At 40.7% G+C, this 20601-nt stretch overlaps 3 protein-coding genes across 4 annotated transcripts; all 3 read right to left on the bottom strand.

Moving 5' to 3' along the window:
* Positions 1-1987: 1987 nt before the first annotated feature.
* On the bottom strand, positions 1988-4174 carry LOC115819285 (PI-PLC X domain-containing protein 1-like). The gene is made up of 6 exons (XM_030782847.1): positions 4091-4174; positions 3754-3890; positions 3545-3673; positions 3099-3254; positions 2611-2791; positions 1988-2244 (listed from the first exon to the last, which is right to left on the bottom strand). Exons 1-6 carry the CDS (start codon positions 4167-4169, stop codon positions 1988-1990), a joined length of 939 nt encoding a protein of 312 aa, XP_030638707.1. The 5' UTR covers positions 4170-4174.
* A 3540-nt stretch (positions 4175-7714) lies between these two features.
* Positions 7715-11415, bottom strand: rgn (regucalcin). The gene is made up of 7 exons (XM_030781347.1): positions 11316-11415; positions 10326-10491; positions 9781-9963; positions 9330-9536; positions 9079-9210; positions 8597-8751; positions 7715-8456 (listed from the first exon to the last, which is right to left on the bottom strand). Exons 2-7 carry the CDS (start codon positions 10486-10488, stop codon positions 8406-8408), a joined length of 891 nt encoding a protein of 296 aa, XP_030637207.1. The 5' UTR covers positions 10489-10491; positions 11316-11415; the 3' UTR covers positions 7715-8405.
* Positions 11416-11775: 360 nt separating this feature from the next.
* On the bottom strand, positions 11776-20122 carry vps16 (VPS16 core subunit of CORVET and HOPS complexes). 2 transcript variants are annotated; one of them, XM_030781700.1, is made up of 24 exons: positions 19958-20122; positions 19416-19504; positions 19137-19228; positions 18919-19047; positions 18680-18824; positions 18354-18469; positions 18046-18168; positions 17674-17729; positions 17457-17552; positions 17189-17277; positions 16398-16474; positions 15904-16035; positions 15662-15789; positions 15354-15389; positions 15119-15227; positions 14882-15016; positions 14647-14755; positions 14474-14571; positions 14101-14205; positions 13833-13910; positions 13172-13341; positions 12732-12828; positions 12522-12625; positions 11776-12312 (listed from the first exon to the last, which is right to left on the bottom strand). In XM_030781700.1, the coding sequence occupies exons 1-24, from the start codon at positions 20005-20007 to the stop codon at positions 12168-12170; spliced, it is 2508 nt and encodes an 835-aa protein (XP_030637560.1). In that variant the 5' UTR covers positions 20008-20122; the 3' UTR covers positions 11776-12167. The 2 variants fall into 2 exon arrangements, with proteins under 2 accessions (XP_030637560.1, XP_030637561.1); XM_030781701.1 differs by lacking the exons at positions 15662-15789; positions 15904-16035; positions 16398-16474; positions 17189-17277 and having other exon boundaries at positions 17463-17552.
* Between the last annotated feature and the right edge of the window lie 479 nt (positions 20123-20601).

Genomic DNA, 20601 nt, shown 5'->3' with positions numbered 1-20601 from the left:
CAAGACCCCTAAAAACACGGAGAGAGAGCGGGTGTCGGTCCGGGACAAGGCGCTTTATAGCTGGACTACCTGCTCTCTCGCTAGGCCTCTGAGCGCTGATTAAATCCCTGTAATTAGATCCTCCAGGTTCTTCAGGACCATCTGTTTGCTTTGTGGCTCTAACCCTAATTCAGACGCTCACCATACTGGGACCAATGCAGTGCTCACTCAGCGACAGTGAATCCTCAGTAATCTATTTAGCACTTAGAGCAAGAGAAGCACAGAGCCTATGAGGTCTGGTCAGGGGGTGGGGAGGAATTTTAATCTCTCTCGAAGTTCCTCTGTCAGATTTTATAGAAAAAAAAAAATCCCTTTTCATAATGAATTTTGCACAATAAATACGTAGCAGACAATCTAAAAATAAATAAATAAATTTTAAAAATCCTGTGTTTATGAAAGATTATAAACTGAAATCCACATAATAATGAAACATACATCAGGACAATACTAATAAAGAACAGTTATGAGGCTTCAAGTAAAACAAGCAGCATTTGACAAAGTTGCCTGGTTATGTGTAAACTCATTTGAAGTCTTAAAATAAAATGAAAGGCAAATCCACAACTATTAATTTTTTTTAAAAGCAATATGTTTATTGTTAACATACATATATACAAACAAACATAAGAGCAAGATTGAAGGTGATAGTGAGATAGGAAACAAGATTATCATTTAAGTAGATACAATAAGCGCTAAGCATCTTACAGAATGCCAAGAGAGGGGCAATCTAAAATTAGTCTGGCCAGTGACCTTTCACACAAACAGACCAGCAGTGGATTTGAACATCAGAACTATTTTTGCAATGTAGGCTACAACAGTTTTTTTTGCAAAGTGTTTTCAATATATTTACCCAGAACTAAAGCTCATTAAAATATACCAAAAGCAGTTCTGTGTGATACTTTTGATGGTTAAGAGAGGGACACGTGCTGTTATTGCTGGGATCAAGTGATCAGCGTGACCACTACCTAATGCTTGATAACAGGGGTCATCAGAAATGTCATTCAAATTTGAATGAATAACACATTGAGGTCTGTGTGCAGGTTGCATATTATACATTCATGAACTATTCACAGGCCCACTGATTCACAACCATTGATTCATCTTATCTGTGGAGAGTCAGCGGTATTACGTAGGATGACAAAGCTTCGTTACTGAAATTTACTGAGGGACAATTTGCTCACAAACTTCATCTGGCCTCTAGATGGCGCCAATACACAATGTGTAATAATTCCAGCACAAATTCAATCCAGTGGATCTAATTTTTTCAGACGAAAGTTCACAAAGTTACTTAAGGTTCACGTTCACCAGTGGTTCACCACAACCTGACAACCAACCACTCAGAACCTAAGGAGAAATGCAAATGAAAATCACATTATGCATAAAGGAGAAACGAGATTTGTCAGGAACAATGAGAGCATTTATCATAAGTAATGTGAACTCATCTACAGAAACTCTCTTTTACACCATGCTGACGTCTGGCAGACAGTCAAGTCAATTATTTTGATCAACTACACAACCAACAATACAAACTCACCAGGAAGTGAGTGACAGAGAGTTTAGGGAATGTCATAAAAGTGTTTTTCTTTTTTTTCAGTCTTATTTAACTTTAAAAACACACTTCACTATAAATTTGAGACTTTATACTGCAGCAAAATGCTTGGCATGTCCACAGAGAAGAGTTTTTCGCCAAAATCATTTGCTCATTTTTCATTTCAAGGAATCAAGAAAGACAGTCTGTAGTTTCTCAGGTTAGACCTAAGCCTTCACAAAACAAGGAAGTTGGTACTTTTTCACCCTTGACGCTTTTCAAAATAAGTGCTCAATGCTTTGCATAGCAAGGCGATAGTCAAGTAAGATCACTTCTGTCCATCTTAGCATTCAATTTACAGTAAATCTTCCTTGTGCCCTGGATGATAAGATTGCATGGTTCCTTTTGTGTTATCTTCATCTTTCATGTTCCCATATCTTCTTTTAGTAGTCTCTGGTTTAATTCTATGACGCTCTGAGCGAAGACATTACTGGAAAATCCTATAAAATCTGCACAGATGATGTTGATGCAAGTTTTGCCTGAGCCCGGACACTGGTCCTTCACCCAGTTCAGTAAGATCGGATAGGCCTTCTTAGTCATGATTCTCATGGACCGACATGGATGGAGAAGAATATATCTCGCGTCTTCAGTCATGTTCAGGCCAGCTACAAAAAAACTGTCTGAAAGATACATGGACAGAAACAATGTATTTAGAGAGCTTTTTTGGGCATGCTTATTTTACAGTGTAGTTTATAGTGTAAACTGTACTTATCATAGTACAGCTTACAGCGGTCCAGCCGAGGTAAATTTAATCTCGTGACAAGTTTTAACAAGAAATTCTTGAATCTTACATAACAGACAACCCTCGAGCTTTTTTCTTTGAAGCAAGTATCCAACAGCTGCATAAAGTTGGAGTTCACAACTGTACTAGATTTTTAACACATAATCATGACACGGCATGGTACGGAAATAAAGGCTGTTTACTTTTGAGTGATTCCACTGACAATGAAACTGCTGATAATGATATTATCATTGCGCAAGCTGACCTGGTCGTCCTTTCGCTTTCCTCTCCTCCAGGTAGGAGATGACTTGTGTGGGATCTGACTTGTTAGCCCACCAGTAGTCCCACTTTGGCCATAATTCTTTATGACCAACAGCACATGAGTTATCATAAGACAGAATAACCTGATAACCATGATCCCAGCAGGTTTTCAGTGTGGGCTTTTCCTGTAACCAGATCAAAACAGTCATTTTACACAAGTCTCCCTTACAAGACTGTAACATACAAGAGGAAGAATGGAAACAATACAATAAAACCATACAAGGAAGTTGGAGATTTTGATAACAAATGTATAACAAAGACATATTCAACAAACAGAAAGTCATATATGTAAAGCAAAATAAATGCCATTAAACAATAACTAACATATAATAATAACCATGCATATTAACTGATTACACTTCTCCTGATGACAACATTTAAGAAAGGACGATCTCGTTCCTAAACCTAGTGGCTTGTTCATGCATAACTCACCCAGTTCGGGCAGAGCTTATTTAGAAACAAATTTTTTAAATGGTTGATGAGTTCCTGGTGCTGGCTGCTGTCTAGGCCATCAAAAGAGGACAGGGCAATGATGACCACCTCTTTGGGATGTTTCTCCAACCACCAGGCCACATCTATGAGAGCCTCCTGAGAGGGTTGAGAAGGAGAACAAGCCAGAATAACTTTAGGAACAGATATTACTGTGGAATAAAACTGTCAACACAATCATTGAACACTGAGACAGGAGAGAACTGCCATTTTTGCAATCTTGCTCAAGCGGGAGGATTATTTTGATGATGGGGCATTTATGGCATGCAAGAATACAAGAAACTCTATAAACTAAATATACTCTCCTGTTTGAAATTGTGTTTACACTATGCAGACTTTCATGTTTAGGTTGGTTATAGCATCAATCGACCATACCTATATACTTTTACCTTAACTGTCCAGAGAGAGTATATTCCATGGGCAAAGTAAAACGTTTTATTGGAATCTTTCTTCTTATGGGCAACTCTCAGATCAAGGAACCGAATGCCTGAATCAAGCTGACTTGAAATGGTCCTTTCCTAAAAAACGGCACAGACTGAGTATGAAACATAAATTGTCAACAGCACAAAGACAAACAAATACACTACAGTCCACATACCTGAGTCGTGCCCCATCTATTCACGCAAGGCCGTATGATACAAGGTATTATGCTGTCCAGGAATCTCAGTGTTTTGGGTTGAGATGGCAGCACTGGCGAATGTTGGTCCAAGCAGTACGTCATTGTATCGTGACTCCCTGAGAAGTAGTTATACTTTCTTTTTAAACAGTATTAGAACATAATGCACCACGAAGAACTGTCGCTCTTAATTTGTGAATAGATAGATAGATAGATAGATAGATAGATAGATAGATAGATAGATAGATAGATAGATAGGAAAGTGATTGACAAACGACAGACCAGAGTAACTTGAAAGACGATAATTGCTATAGCTCACCGGGTATAGCAAGTGTTGACAAGGGCATATCCAAAAGCTTCTCGGGTAGCCGTGACATCCAGTCTACACAGCTGGACATATCCCGTCCTTTCAGCGAATCAGTCATTATCCTAAGTCCGACAGTACAGCGCGAAGCATTCTTGTGGCAATGTGTTAATGAACACCCAATACGTCGATGAATAGCGGATCGTTGTTACTCACTATTCCGAAAAGCAATAGGCTACACAGCTGCATCAGTTTTCTGCTCATTATAGTAGGGGAAGTGAAACGCTGTTTACCGTATTCGGTCTCTTAAACACGTGAACAAGATATAACCCTGTAGTTATAGCCTGAAGATACTTCATTAACAGAATTCAAGTTTTAAATTTCCCTTTTTCAACAAATGAGTTCGTATACAAATATATAGAGCCAAATGAGGCGAGAGATTCTCGTGACATGGTTAAAAGACTTCGTTCCGGCTGTGATGTTAGGGACCGTCTGAATGTGTTGTTCATTTTTCGTTAACGTTAGACTTTGTATTTAAAAGTAAAGTTCTCTAGATAAACCGCTTAAATTACATTGCCAGTGTACTCAAACGGTGGAAATGAAAAACCTTTCGGAAGGGATGTCTGTTCACGTAGACAAAGAGCTGTAAAAGCATTTCATAGGTACTTCGGCCGTCATTTGTCATCACGTTTGGTAACTTACTGATCCCACAGCGTTGTAATGCAGAAGACTGGATAAACACACATGATGCTAGTTTATATGTTTGAGGTTTTCGAACAATAATGGCTCTTCTCATAAATATTTCGCATCATGTTGCCGTGTGGTCATAGTTTTTGGCTTTGAGCATCACTCCTAGCATATTAGAAGGCCAGCTACTGACTTTACCGCGTGAATTTCTTCACCCAGACAATGTTAAAATTATAGTATATATAGTAATATATCATTCTTATTGCTGGCTTTCTTCCTTCTCTGCAGCACACTGGCATAATTATTTCAGACGAGCAGGTGTTCTGTAAAGAAAGAAAAAAAAAAAAAGTCTTTCTCCCTTGAAGCTGATGGCAGTAATATATACCATATCCCCAAACCAATAGAAAATGATAAATGTTTCTGCCCATATTGCTCATTTATTGTATTAACAATTAATGACAAAATTCATCAACAAGCTGCTGAATTTCATGTGTAGACGCACACTTTTCTCTGGAGTAAGAGAGTTACAGAGACTCATTCAGAATCCTTAAGAATCACAAAGCGTCCTCTTAGAAGAGTCTTCTTTGAATTGAGTTGAATCACATCTTGGACTAAGTCACTGACTCCCACAAAATCAGCAGCAATAATGTCAACACAGTTCTTGTCAAAGTTAGTAATCCTGTCTATTTAACATGCTGTAGACCTCCATGGTCATGGTTCTTGTTGACTGACATGGGTGGCAGCATGTGTACTTGTCATTTTCAGTGAAGTTAATATCAGCCACAATAATAAAAAAAAAATTATATGTCATAAATAAGGACTGGCAGTCCTGGTACGTTATCAATACAATTCTGGTTCAATATTAACAAATTCCACGTTTCAAGAAATATATGGCAAAAGGTTGAAATACAGCCTTTCATTATGCAACCTTAAAAGTCCAATCAGTTGTGCAGTTAGTTATCCAATGCTAGTGATGTGCTTTTCTCAGAGTTATTCAACTATTTCTTTAATATCCTCATATCCCAAAGCTAGCCCCTCATGCATATTGCTCTAATAATGACCAGTTCTCTTCAAAGAACATAAAAAATTCAACCACAAAATTTTCATAACTCTAATGATTCTTTCCTACTTACAGGTAACAGTATTTCATTTTAATACATGTCTTAGTTTGGACTTACATCTTCTACCTTGTTGCCTCTTGTCATTTAGTGTCCTGTGTTGGTCCCTGTCACCTCTGAAGTTCCAGCCCCTCTGTCTGAACCGGCGCCTGGGGCCCCACATCTTTTGCTGCCTGCGTGGTGTAGAAGTCATTTCATTCAGCCCTCTCAGTAATCCCTAGATCAAGGTAATGGATACTAGCATCAAGCTGGTCAGTTATTCTCTTTCCCTGAGGTAGTATGAGAGCGTTATGATTATATGAGCTCATAATGTATATGTAATAATATGATACTGAAGAGAGATGGAGTTTTACAATAGCACTTAAGTGGTGCTCCATTGTTTTACACAGCTGCAGATTATACAGGGCATACAGGGATCCAGCCACTTCAGACTCCAAGGTTCTATTAAAGGGGAACCCTTATCAAAACAGTATGTCATCAAGACCCTCCAGGGTAACACACAGAAGTGAACAGAAAGCTATTGAATCTTATTTGAAAACATTTCAAAGGTCAACAGTCCAGTTTTCTGAAGGTTTTATGCTTTCATCTTGATTGTTGCCTTGACTGTTTGTGAATTGGAGAAGTGAATTGCAGATTATAAGAACATTTTAATGTTCATAAAATCATCACCAAGTTATTTTAAAGTGAGTAAAACAGAAACACCTCATACACAAATAGCTCACATTGATTTGCAGACTAGGCTCCTGTTCTTTTCAATATGCAATATTGAAACATAATACTTACTTTTGCACACTTATTTTTCCTCATTCTTTTCCCACTTTTGTCATCAATTTTTAAAATGCAAAACATTAAATGTTGCTAACTCACTGGGCATGACAGCAAAGGTCGGACCAATTTAGGACCTGTTCTCTGACCAGTCCACAACCCAATCTTCAGTCTTTCAGACACACCATATATTCATTTATATTTTGGCAGAATGAAAATGAAGATTGAAATTGTTTTGCATTCCCTAAAATAAGGTTCCCCCTTTCCATGACCTGTTTTTCTAGAACAGTTCTGATGAAAACATTTGTCCTGCTGTAATAGTTCTTTCAGATGTGGAAAAAAATGACACTGTCCTCAGCAGTGCACAGTTGTAACTTATCTAGTAAATTTGAATGGTAGTAAAGAAAATGATACGTAAATAGGAATTCCCCTTTTTTTAATCTCAGTTTTATCCTGTTTGTGGATGAAAACAGTTGCTTCTCACTTCCCCAATAAAAAGGAACATAACTGCAACTAGTGATACTACCCTTTGGTGAGTTTCTGCATCATTAGACTTGGACGGTTAAATTTGTAATATTGAACAAGTACAGGCAAAATTGACAGCCTTCATGAATTTCAGCCGCTTGAGACCGGAGATGTGTGGAAATGGCCTAATATTTGGTGTTTGTTTCCATTTTTAACAATTTGTCTTAGTATTGTGCACATGCAAGAAATATCCCTGTTACTGTACTACAATTTACTGGAAGAATGGTCCAACAAACAAACGATATGATACTGGAAATGTCTATACTAAAGAATCCTTAAAACCTGAAAAAGCATTTCACAACAACTCTAGAACTATCTTTTTCGTTGTTTTAAGCGATTCTGTCCCTTTGTTTCATAGCATGGTTACTAAAACAATGACGTATTTCATAGGTAGGGAACAAACTTAGACTCCTCAACAAGTTTTCATTTTAAGAGTGTACATTCAGAATCTACGAATAGCTGATCTGTGTTCAGAGCAGTAAACATTAAAACTCCGAGCACTCAGAGAGATAAACAAAAAGGGCTCAGTCAGTCAAATTTTTTCTTCATTTTTCCTTTTTATTTTCTTAATGCATTCACCTAAAAATGTTTTACATTCCTCCAGTTGTTCTTCATTTGTGATAACCTTACACTTTCACTTTTAATTTCCAAACTTCAAGCTCATTACACAAAAGCTAATGGAAGACATTAATGTTTTACCATTAGACTGGTAAAACATTACCAGTAGAATAAGTATTACCAATACAGGTAATATTTAATACACGGTAGTGTATTAAATATTACCTGTATTGGTAATACTTATTCTACTGGTAATGCTGTATATTAGTATTATCTGCAGATGAACATTATCCCTTACGAAATTATCTGAAGCATAATGCAAAATGCAAGACATGAAAACATGTCAAAGTCAACTCCTGCTTCATTCATGTACACTTTTTAATTCCAAAGGATTATCCAAAGACCCTTTTCATTATCCATTTTAGGTCCGTTTTAAAAATTGTCCATCAATCTGATGCATGATCAGTCTGGCACAGCTAGATTGCTGTAATCCATCGCATACTGCCTTCAAAGCTGAGGTTTTTCATGCTGATGAGAAACCAATCAAACAATGCTTTAACGGATTTCTAACACAATTTAAGAATAGTTTTGTTTGTGATTGAGACATTGTTATGAAGTGTTAGATCAATGCAATTCCTTTTCTGATACAGCTAACGGGAATAGATTTCACTGAAATTTCAACCAGCGAATGAATTAGGAGGAAGTCCTTTCACACCGAGACCTGTAACCTGTTAAGAGAGGAAAGCAAAAAACAGAGAGAAAAAGAGTGAACGACAAACATATGATGAGTAAAATGGTCAGTATCTACCTTTTTTTTTTAGGGCTATAGGATTGCAATGTACACAGTATGGATGATTGTTGATGTTACCCTAAATATGCATCCTGCTTCGGGTTGTTTGGCCAGCTCCTGGTCGTCCAGCCCAAGGGAGGCTGATGTTACATACAGATCACTGTAGTCTTTTCCACCAAAACAGACGGATGTGATCTTCTGAGCTGGCAGCTTTACTGTCTGAACTCTAGCGCCTGAAAAACACCCAAATAAAGTAGAAAATTAGTATACGTGTGAGGTGACACGCATGCATGCATAATGGGGACTTCACTGTGACTTCTACTTTACTCTAACTAAAGATTAATGACCTAATCCTGACCTTAATGATAACTAAAGGAATATTTTCAGAGTTTGTTTTAAAAGGAAGACATGGCCATCGTTATTACGGCAAAGTTTCAAACAGGGAACTAGCACAGGTTCACCATTAAGTCTGTTTTTTTCCCCCTCAGATTCTTATACACTTGAAGGGATATTAGCTCCACATTAACTTAAACCACACACACCTACCCTCCCATACACACCTGTCTGTGGGTCAATACGTAGCACTCTTCCTCCATCAAAGCAGGCAACCCAGAGCTTTCCCTCATTATCAATGGTCATACCATCAGGCACACCCTCTTCTTTCTCCAGTTTGTATACTGATCTGCGATTAGCTGCCATGAAATTGGGTACGACAAACACTCTATCAAACCAGTTTTACAAAGATCCTTTTTTGAAAGTATACATGAATGCCACGGCATCATTAGGTAAGTTTTAATTCTGAGGTGCTCACAGATGCTGCCGGTCTGTTTGTTGTAATCAAAGGCCTCTACCATGTAGTTCAAACTGTCGATGTAGTAGAAGACTCGATGGTCCAGAGACCAGTCCAGGCCGTTAGAGATGCCCACGTTGTCAAAGTGTTTGACTACTTTGTTGTCAGGATGCAAAGAGTACAAAGAACCATCTCTACGTCCCTGCTCCCAGTCTAGGAGCATTGTGCCTGGCATTTAAAGAAGACACAACATTATTAAGACGTGAGAGGTGACATTTGGACCCTTTAATACGTTGCTATACGACATATGTTTCAGTGAAATGAAAGTTGATGACCCTGTAATTGATACATGCTAACTTTTTCATTACGTAGCAGGCTGGCCTCGCGTAGGCCTACATGTTGTACAAAACACAGCACCAGGCTTAATGGCTATCGAATAGGAATTCTGAATCCTGTTTTGACTTCTGCATACCTGCGAAAAACCTGCCAGCTGGATCGACTTTGCCGTCGTTGAAGCGATTGTTGACTTTGTCGCTATCCACCTCAGCAATGGTGGTCAGGCTTCGCTTCTCCCAGTCTAATGCTGCGAAGCGTCTCCCCTCGCATACTATGTAACCTCCTGACGTCCGCGGAACCACGCATCCCACAAATTTCTCTAATCAGGATGATAAAACAAAAAGCCCTGTATATAAGTGATACAGTAATACTGCAAAATTACTATTAATCATTTATTTAATGGAACCATTTTGAGAGCGTGAAGAATGAACATGGAAAAACAATAAAAAAATTGAGTTCAGTTGATTAATTCCAATCACACGGCATCAAAAAGCAGTTTTAAAGACATGAATTATCTACAATCTGAATAATCTACAATCGTGATCTTAGTACAAGGACAACTTAAGTCATTCAGTTAATATACTCTCAACACGTGATTACACTATCGGGGTTATGGTCTGGATCATGGCTCACATTCAGCTGCGGTTGCACTTTGATTTATGATACATTTGATTGGCTTACCTGTGGTAAGACTTTGTATTTGATTGGTTGCCGAGTTCCATCTGCTCACGCGCCTACCACAGACATCCACATACAGAAGAATGCTTTCTTTTTCCTCCCACACTGGACCCTCCCCAATCTCACTCCTCTCTTTCACAACACATTCGACTCTTGGAGAGGCCATGACCTGTATCGATATTAGTAGTAAGTTATAAGTTGGGCAACCCTAATGTTACTATGATAACGTTTGATAGTCCTGCATTTATTAACTGAGCTCATTATCAGTATTATTAGTATTACTATCTAGTACATTTAAGGCTATTGTGAACCTGTTCACCACGAACTGAACATTAACAGATAGATTTTATTTGCTTTCAACATGGATTTAACTTAAATGTCATATTATGATGCAGTTTCAACACAAGGTCAATAACTTTCTGTTGAAGCGACTTGTGAGTATAAAAGTGATACTGTAGTTCTACGCAAGGTGTAACTTATGTTGAATTAAGTTTCCTTGCATGCACTGAGACTCAGACGCGAGAGTAAAGTGTGACAACCGGCACCGCTCTACGCTGTTTAAAAACTTTTTCACAGTATCACGACACACAATGATACTGAACGCTGCAGAGAAACAGAGCATGCCCGAGAGCGAGAGAGAAAGGGGCGACTACACGAGTTGAATTTGCAACATTTCACAGAGGCAAGCAACAAAGTTTCCATGACCAATCATACGACACGTATGTATGCACGGCACACAAGTTTAAACGTAATTAGTTTGACTGTCTAAACAAAGTTACTTATCGGGGTCCCAGAATATTTCTCTTTTCCAAATATTAGCAAATTCGCAGGGCGAACGTTGCTGCATTTCGATACTCATATGACATGAATGCATCAGGCAAACACACACACACACACGAAAACAAAAACAAATGCCGAAGGAAGTAACAACCCCAAATATAAGCTACATAACTCCTGCTTTTGTCGTACGTTCAAATGTTTCTACTTCGTTACCTTTGACGGTGGTTCAGTCGAGTAGGCTCTTTCAACAGTTCTCACTGCTCTCCCTTGACTGTGTTGTGCAGAATGTCTGTTTGACGCCGTGTTACTGATTTTGATAGAAGTGGGCGCCCCCAGTAGACAACGAAATTACGGTGCAAGTGATCACGTAACGACTGGTCATCAACTAGTGTTTTAGGATAAAGTGCATGAAAGTGAGCCAGTTTTGATATTAGGACACTTGCACGCAGGAACTGCATGGTATGGAAATATCATTAAATACTCTCTCCCTTTCTCTCTCTCTCTCTCCCTCGCGCACACACACACTCAGACAGACACACACATACACAAATACAAACAAAAGTAGTGATTTATAAGTCTTTTGTGAGGTTAAATTAATGTATCAAAATGGAGAACAAAATGAACAAATGCTGGTTTTACACCACACAAGGCCAGAAAGACACTTTACAAATGAGCATGATCATTGTTTAATGAACAATACACCGTATTTCATTTTGGGCAGACTATTACAGACATACAAGCTTGAGAGAATGCAGAAAGATTATTGACACGAGCAGATCAAGAATATGAGACAGAGAAACGTGCGTCTCTCACAAATACACCAACAACTATTTACAAAGAATAATAGTAAAAAAAAATCAGTATTGTGGAGAAAAAAGCGACAGTGTTAGTATTTTGCTCTCTTCATGTCTTCTGATATGCATTCTTTCATCAGCGTATCCTGAAGGACGAAGTCCACCTGACCAGGCAACAGAACATTAGTACAGAGGTGACGAGGTTCAGAGGACAATTTTTGCCACTGTGTCTTTGTCAGTTGCATTTTGGGTGTTGTGACATATCCTGGGGTCATTTTTTAGCGGCGGTGGCTCGGGCGCGGTTCAGACGTTCGACCAGAGCGCGGTCGGTGGTGGGAGAACAGCGGGAGAGAACCGTGCTGATCTCTGCTTCGCTCCTCCGCTCGATAGCCGCGTCCGCAGCTCCCTCCAGATCGCTGAGAAAGACAGGAGGAAGAAGAAGAGGAAGAGGAGAAAGAGAAAGGGTGGAGAGGGGTAGGAAAAAGGTTCGGTCAAAAGATGGATGACAGAGACTCCATCGTGAGCTAAGACAGGCGTTCACACAGAAGAACATCCACGGACGCACGCACGCACACACGCACGCGCACACACACACACACACACACACACACACACACTAACTCACCCAACAGCCAAGTGGGCCTTGACCTTCTGCTCAGGTGTTACTTTTGACACATACTTCCTGGCTTCATACTTGTTGTGGTGTTTCACACAAACTTCTACAAATGGCTATAAACAGAAACAGTGACGTGAAGGAAAATAATGTTTTTTTTTTTTAATTCATGTCCAGAATACTAAAAAAAAAAAAAAATGTAGTTAAAAGAATATCTTTTACCAGGTAGCCAATAGGTGACTTCTTGCTCTTGCCAAATTTCTCCAGCTCCTCCCAGTCCTCTTTCTCAGCCAGGGCCGTTAGCTTCAGCCACCAGTACCTGAGGGCACCCATACAGCTGGTCATCATGAAAACCCATAACCAGACAATGGTTATGGAAAAAACCCAAAAAAACTTTTGCTACGAAATGTGCAGTGCAATGAAACATTTGAATTAAAGACGGGTTTTTATATATATATATATATATATATATTTTTTTTTTTTAAATATCGGAAAAACCCTTCCGTTTTCCTCCTCTATCTTCCATCCTCCGTTCTCTCTGCCCACTAACAGTTCCTCATCATAAAGCACAGAGCAGGGACTGCTGAGTAAATGGTTATACACTGGTAATCTGTAATCGTGAGACGTGTTTGCGCTCTGCTCTCTGCTGGTCTGGGGCTGACCTCTTGTCCGGCACTCTGAAGTCCTTGTAAAGCTGCTCTGCCTGTTTGTGGAGGCCCACGGCTAGTAGACTGCTCAGCGTGTCGTGGAGGGAGAAACCGACCAGGTGCTCCCCCTTCTCCTCCTCCAGCTTCCGCTGGACACGCAGCAAACGCATCTCCTCCTCTGTGACCTTGAGTGAGAGGGAGAGAGGAGGAAAGAGAGAGAGAGATCACAAAAGATACTGTTACTATCAGATGATAGGAATAATCGTCACTTTCTTAGCAGTTGCTACTTCGTTAGTATCAACGAGTTGGCAAATTAGCAGCGACAAAGTCTACAACGATGTACCTTGACTTTGAATTGAGAGGAAACTTTGAAACAAAATGAGACTGTTCTGCTGGCTTCAAATCTATGGTGTTGAAATGTGTGTCTATAAGTGGACTTGTTTAGTGAACACTTGTGTCTAGATTGACTTTCAACAACTGCATATTCAAGCTGGTTTATCAGTCCAGTCTCCACTTAAGTGAAGAGTGAAGTAAGAAAAAAAAATTGAGGTCCTGACATTGAGGGGTGATGCGCCCACAGAGCAGGGACTTTCTCTGACAGTTTGAAAAAAAAAAAAAGGGAGGGGGTGTACATGAAGAGCTATTATATGGTCATGCTAAGGCATCTGTCACTCACTTTGGCAGAAAACTCATTCTTGGCCTTGTAGTACTCATCCACAGCGCTCTGCAGAAGACCTATCCGTGCTTCAAGTCTCTGCACACGAAGAAAGGCACGCATTCACGCACGCACGCACGCACGCACGCACACGCACACACACACACACACACACACAAATAAATGATAAATAATATTTCATTCATAGTGGAGTGACCCTGAGGATGTTGTTTTCCACTGGAAAAAGCAGACAGAGCTGAGATGTGGAAAAGCCAGAAGTCCTGCTCACCCTCTCTTTGTAACTGGCCCTCACATAGAAATTGCCAAGCTCTTGGTGGTCATCATCTTGGTTGAATAGGTCTTTTAGTGTGTCCTGTTCCTGATGTTTACAGAACTGTAAAACAAACAAACAAACAAACAAACAAACAAACAAAGACAGGTTGGTTAAATAATTTTTCGTCAGACACAGAACATTTCTGTGTGTGTTGTTGTGCTTTAGTGAAGTGAACTAGGACTCGTGACTTTCTCCTCTGAATCAGTCATCTCAGTCCATAGTACTCAAACAGTTGTTTACTGACAGTTGACTGCACTCTGCTTATAGGACTTCAGTGTATGCTGTAAACACCCCCGTAAAAATTCCTGAACGCTGCTGTTTGTCTTACCTGTCTGTAAAGACTTAACGCGACCGGCTGGTTCCTAAGTGTCATGAAAAAGTCTCCCCTGTTCATCTCGTTCTTCAGGTAGGAGACCACCGTGTACACTGTGAGGAAACGTAAGGTTACTGATGTGAATGAGACATTATGTGTCTGAGGTGTGTGTGTGTGTGTGTGCATACCCAAGTCAGTGTCTCCACTTTCGATGGCTTTGCTCAAGGCCAGCTGACTCCTCTTCATCTTCAGTAGTAGAGGAACCTGCTCGCCAGAGCGAGGTTCAAACTCCAACAACTGAGACAAACAGAGAAAAAGAGGGATGTGGAAATGACGACAGAGATTCGTGGTGTGGGGAGGTTAGCGGATATAGTTTCTCTCTCTGTGTTTTCTCTCTCTGTCCTGTTGAAGAGACGAGATTACCTTAATGGCCAGCTCCGTTCGGCCGCACTCGTAAGCTTTGGTGGCGATCTCAGAGTACGAGATGCCTGCCGTTTCGCCCAGCTTCACACAGATCGCCCGAGCGATCACGTCATCGGCCTCTTCCTTCTGCTGGACCTACACACACACACACACACACACACACACTCCAGTGTAGTCACACCATGGCATGCATGTTTAATTTCATTGGCTTGATCATATCTGTACACATACTCTTACCTTGCAGCAGGCCCAGTGTTTCAGGACCCTGCTCACTCCTTGGTATTCTGGAGTTTTCAGGTAGCGACAGATTTCGATGGCCAGTGGATAAAGCTTACGATACACTAGCCTTTATCAGAGAGAGAGAGAGAGAGAGAGAGAGAGAGAGAGAGAGAGAGAAACAGTACACCACTCAGTTTTCGACCACAGTCGTGGGAATTTGGAAAATGAATCATTAGCCATTTTTTTGTTGTACCTGTCAATGAGAACTTGTACAGTCATCTGTTTGAATCTGACAGAGAGATTAAAGACAATAGCAAAAGCAAACTGTAATGATGAACATTCATTATATTTCAAGAAATGTACTTTTATAAATTGTAGTAAATGCATGTATTATTTTATTACAACAGCCACAGAGTGGTCAAAAACTCAAACATGCGTAGTGAACAGGTAAAACAGAAGAGGGGAACAGGTATATTCCCTTAAAGGGCCAACGAAACCCAACTCAGATGCTGTGGTAGGTTGTGTGTAAACATCTTCTTTTTTTTTTTTTTAAAAGGATACTGTGTGTGTGTGAGGGGGATGCCCACGGTGTAATCCCGCACTGCGTTGAGCACTCGCAGGTCTCTGCACATGCTCACAAACTGATCCGGTGGAAAATTGCTCAGGAAACACTTCCCGAACGAGGCAGCCTGAAAAGCGCAGGAAAAAAAAACCCCAAAACAAAACACGAGACTTTTATTTTGTCGTTCAGGTAAAGGCGCGAGTGGCTTTGTGCGGTAGCGTGAGGCACCGGTCTCCCTCACCCTGAGCAGCGTTTTCTGAGTGTCGGGGTCGTACTCGTGACCCGCGGCCTCTATGCACTGTCTGACGGCCTTTCCCAGCAGGCTCTGTTCTTTAATCTCTCTCAGATACTCATCCGCCTTCTGACTCTCCTTCTGCATAACGCACAACCAAACACACGCCCGCAATCAGTGTACTCACATACAATACAACACACACAGTGAACCAGATTCACACACAGCACAGAACCAAATATATACAAAATGCACTGTGAGTGTACTCAACACATTCATGCACAAAACACACCATAAGAGTGATCACAGAAACATAAAACACATAAAATACACAAATTCTCTGAAAATGATATGAGACTCAGCAGACATCTGAAAGCATTTACATTTGTAGTACTAACATTTTCATACACAGTTATACCCAAGGGCCTTGGCCTTGAGCTGTCTGAAATGAAAGTGTATATGCGCGCATACGGATTAGGCAAACATAACTTCATAACCCTTACCTCATATTCTTTATGGGCTTCTAGTAGCAGTGCTCCTGGTTCCATCGAAGCAATCTTAAAGATCTCTTCACAAGCTCCTAAGAAAAGCAAAAGGTATGTTAGCCTGTGCGTGTATACCAGTCAGTTCTGACTCTCAGATCTTGTGCAGTAAGAATTACAATAACATCCTGCCCCTTGAACACTCGCTCCACCCTGTTATTTACAGTTGTCTTGACCAGTGCAATGCGTACTCGCCTAGCATTCACTCCCAATGTGTCTGTTCAAATAGAGCACATCCCCTCCACTTTTCATCCGCTAATGGATCGACTTCCAAATTCTCCTGCTAACCTTTAAAGAGCCGCGTAAAGTAACACCCCCCAAATGAAATGAACCTATCCACCTCTGTGAACCCACCCAGTCTCCTCAGCATCCATCACTTCACTTCCACGGTTTTGGAAAGTTCCTGGACTGCACCCAGACCCTGGAACTCACTCTTTCCATCTTCACTTCCAATCTCAAAACACAATCTAATCTCACACCGTGCTAATCCCCATTCCGCTTATCTTTCTGAAACCTACCTACCACCGTCACTCATCGGCTACCTTTAGCTGCTCATCCTTCCTCTGTTGCTTTTTCCCCATTATCCACACCAATCTCTTCTCTATCCTCTGAGTTATCTCCAACCCTGAGTTACTCTGTTTCTTTTTTTATACATTCAAATATATTTCTTAAGTACAATTACGATTTCAAGGATATGTATGTGTGTGTGTGTGTGTGTGTGTGTGAGTGTGTGTGCGTGCATGTGATCTAACCTGGGACCTCCTGCAGCATCTCATGGTGTGTTCCACTAATAATCCGAACCCCGTCCAGCTCCGGCACCAAAACTGAGTCATCGTCCAGGTTATATCCACATTAGAGGTCAAAGGTCAATATCCATCGCAGTGTAAAACAGACCTTACGTTATAGCATAGACTGTACTGTTCATGTGACTACAAATAAAACTAAATGTGAGGTGTACTACTACTGCAGTCCAGCCGTATCAAGGCATCTTATTAATCATCAAACCAACATCGACATGAAGGATACTGAATAGATTCTTTGCACTGTCCAGCCACTAGGAGTTGCTGATCCCACATAATTACCACTGAGGGCTGTTGACTCTTAGGCCTGCGACACCTGGAGATACATCAGTCAACATGCATGGGTTACGAATGAAAGAGTGAAAGCAAACGCAGATATGTGTAGATACATACTCAAGTGGGGAAAAGACTGGGGTATTTTCTATAAGTGCGCCTACCAAGCCATCTGTTTAGGGGGAGCTCTGATTTTAGTCTCCACCTCACTCAGTTTGTCCTGCAAATGAGAGAGTGACTGAGTCAGGCCTGAGTGAATAGTTAGTACACAGCATTTTCAACCACACCACTGATTACACGGAGCACCATATAACAGCAAAAATAATGGAAGTATTGAATACTACATTGTGCATAAAAAGGAAGAACAAAGACATGAAAGTATATCAAAAATGGGTGTAGCTCCGTCTTTCATGAACTACAGCCAATCTCATAACTTATGGGCAAATCAGCTCACACTGACAATGTTATGTGCTACTGAATGAGTGACTAGATAAAGTGAGATATGACCCAGTGTGGCCCAGTTTCCTTCTGCTCACCCTGAGGTTGGACGTGCCCATCCACACATGGCCAGAGTCAGTGAAGAGGGCCAGGTACTTATAGCTGAAGGACACAGCCATGTGGACTATACTCGTGGCCTGCGGAGAGAGACCTGGAGGGGCCTGAAAGACCACACACACACACACACACACACAGACAACAAAACAAAGATATGATAGAATATTACACCATAACATACCAAGCAGACATACAGATAATCTAGGTGTGTTCAGAATTCTTTGTATGATCTATACTTGTGTGTGTGTGTGTGTGTGTGTGTGTGTATGTATGTGAGACAAGGCCTCACCACGGCAGTGCAGACAGTGTTGTCCAGAATGAAGAGGTCAGCCCCACTAGCGAGCAGTACTTTACTTTGCCTGTCTTGTGTCAACACTGCCCAACAGGAGGGAAGCCCCTGCAGACCTGTAAAAGGCCATAAATACAAATTAACAGAGTCTGCAAGCACTTGTCCTAGACACATGACAATAACACACAGGTGTTAGAGATGACATTAAACAGTCAAATGAAGTGATTTGCTTGACTGACAGACACATCAGTGAGTTGTAAATTGTAAAGCTGACTATGAATGCACCCATTTGAATACTAACGACAAGAGAGAGACAAACAACACACCTGGAACCTCTGGTAATCTGCGTAGCTTCAGGTCATCGATGTTTGTTGCCAAGGTAAACCGAAATGTCCCCGTTACTATGGCGATCCCAGTTCCGTAAGGTGAATGGAACACCTTTGCCTCAAGCACTTGGTTCTGAACCACTTCCTATGAAAAGCAGGCAGGATTGATAAATATCTATTTCAGCTGATGAACAGACATGTGTGTTACTGTGTGTGTGCGTATGTGTGTTTTCACTCACACTGCCCATGCTGAAATGTTTCTTGAAGTTTCCAAACATGTCGTAGACAAGCACAGTGCCGTCCTCCTGAATGCACAGAAGGTCATCGCTCACTGTCCAACCTAGCTGCTTCACTACACCACTCTTCCACTGGAGAGAGAGAGAGAGACTCAGAACAGTATTCACTCCACTCAGGGTGTGACACAGTGTGTTAGTTAATCTTTGTGTAGTCTTTATACCAGGAAACTGGCCATGGACACCCCAGAAGATGAGTAGATTTCCATCAGTGGTCTAGCACTGGGAGAGCGACGAAGCGGCTCCTTTAGCAAAGCTAAAAAAAAGACGGGGCGAGAGAGAAAAAAGGGTGTGTCTCTTTGAACTGAGGTTCTGATGAATGAAACCTGAGAGAACTAGAGCTGAACTGAACACACTGAAACGCTATACAAACTGCCATAAATACCAAAGTATGACTGAAGTCAGTGAAGTTAGCCCGTCTAGAGCGGGACTCAATTACCCACCAATGGGACCTCCATAAGGCGCTGCAGCGAAGAGACAGTCTCTCAAACCATCCTTTAAGTTCCAGCCCATCTCATACAGCTCAGTCTTTCTGTTCATGACACAGAGAGAAACAGCTGTCAGACATAAAGCGTCTATTTAAAATGATACTTTCAAAACAGAACAAAATCTTTTCAATCAAATATTGTAATTCAGAGAAACGAGGATGCAATGCATTTCGTTTTTTGGTATATATATTGAAAACAATTCATCTGAAGAAACGTAAATCTTGTTTAGACTTCGACTTAGATCAGCAAGCGTCTTGTTTGGACGCTTCTCTTTGCGCGTGAAAACTATCACATGACTGACTTCTGGTTCCAGCTGCTTTTCCGGGCAGCTACATACAAGCACACGAATCGTATTTTACTCAGTATTTAGATACAGATTAAATTTCACCATTCTTAGCTAATTTGCATTGCAGATTTTTCAGAATTTAGATCAGAGTATGCCATATGTGCCATAACCACAAAACACTGGACAGAAAGAATGGTAATCTTGGAAATACCTGTAGAAAGCCTCGCCTAGAGGATTCCAGTTAGCTGTGACGAATGCCATGATCAAGCGGGCCCCGCGAATTTATGTCGGAAAAAGTGAGGTTTTCAGGCGCGGGTCTTTGCCCACCTTGCTGCACTGTCTGTTGTTGTTGTTGGTGGTGTTTATCGGTTTATTTCTCATGTCATCTTTCACTACACTTGCCCGGTTCTTCTTTGTCTTCTTATTTTGACAAGGTTTCGTGTTTTTATTGAGCCTAAGGCTCAATTGCGCCATCTAGTGTATAGGAAGCTTCATTTGTCGCTTAAACGTCAGACACTGAACATTATCATCCGCATGATGGCGTTAAATATCCACGGATACGCTGCAAGATAAAACTGAAGGTCTGCGGAGAGTGCGTGAGAGGGGACTGGGTTATGACGATGATGAATCATAGCTTTCAAACCATTCTGTTCAAAACATTTCTCGTTATCATAATTATCCGTGGGAATAAAAATAAGAACACTTTGAATGTGAATCAGATTATTGCTGTATTGTGCGTTGTGTAAAGGCAGTCTAGCGTAATTACTTATATTCACCTGTAGCACCAAAAAAAGAACACATTCAAATTTCAGTCAAATGAAACAATTAGGGGTCTTCTTTATATGGATGAAGGCT

This window comes from Chanos chanos, chromosome 8, assembly GCF_902362185.1.
Source record: "Chanos chanos chromosome 8, fChaCha1.1, whole genome shotgun sequence".
Classification (NCBI taxonomy): domain Eukaryota; kingdom Metazoa; phylum Chordata; class Actinopteri; order Gonorynchiformes; family Chanidae; genus Chanos; species Chanos chanos.
The sequence above is the reverse complement of the archived record's forward strand: the minus strand, read 5'-3'. Positions and strand labels throughout refer to the sequence as shown.

What these genes read in the sequence shown, in the direction of transcription:
- LOC115819285 (XM_030782847.1), bottom strand. Translation starts at nt 4,169, where the DNA reads ATGTCCAGCTGTGTAGACTGGATGTCACGGCTACCCGAGAAGCTTTTG. An exon ending in GTCAACACTTGCTATACCCG is followed by an intron (nt 3,891 to 4,090) that starts GTGAGCTATAGC and finishes ACTACTTCTCAG; the next exon opens with GGAGTCACGATACAATGACG. An exon ending in ATAGATGGGGCACGACTCAG is followed by an intron (nt 3,674 to 3,753) that starts GTATGTGGACTG and finishes GCCGTTTTTTAG; the next exon opens with GAAAGGACCATTTCAAGTCA.
- rgn (XM_030781347.1), bottom strand. Translation starts at nt 10,488, where the DNA reads ATGGCCTCTCCAAGAGTCGAATGTGTTGTGAAAGAGAGGAGTGAGATT. An exon ending in AATACAAAGTCTTACCACAG is followed by an intron (nt 9,964 to 10,325) that starts GTAAGCCAATCA and finishes CATCCTGATTAG; the next exon opens with AGAAATTTGTGGGATGCGTG. An exon ending in AGCTGGCAGGTTTTTCGCAG is followed by an intron (nt 9,537 to 9,780) that starts GTATGCAGAAGT and finishes TTTAAATGCCAG; the next exon opens with GCACAATGCTCCTAGACTGG.
- vps16 (XM_030781700.1), bottom strand. Translation starts at nt 20,007, where the DNA reads ATGGCATTCGTCACAGCTAACTGGAATCCTCTAGGCGAGGCTTTCTAC. An exon ending in AAGTGGAGACACTGACTTGG is followed by an intron (nt 14,572 to 14,646) that starts GTATGCACACAC and finishes GTTTCCTCACAG; the next exon opens with TGTACACGGTGGTCTCCTAC. An exon ending in AGTCACCTATTGGCTACCTG is followed by an intron (nt 12,626 to 12,731) that starts GTAAAAGATATT and finishes TTCTGTTTATAG; the next exon opens with CCATTTGTAGAAGTTTGTGT.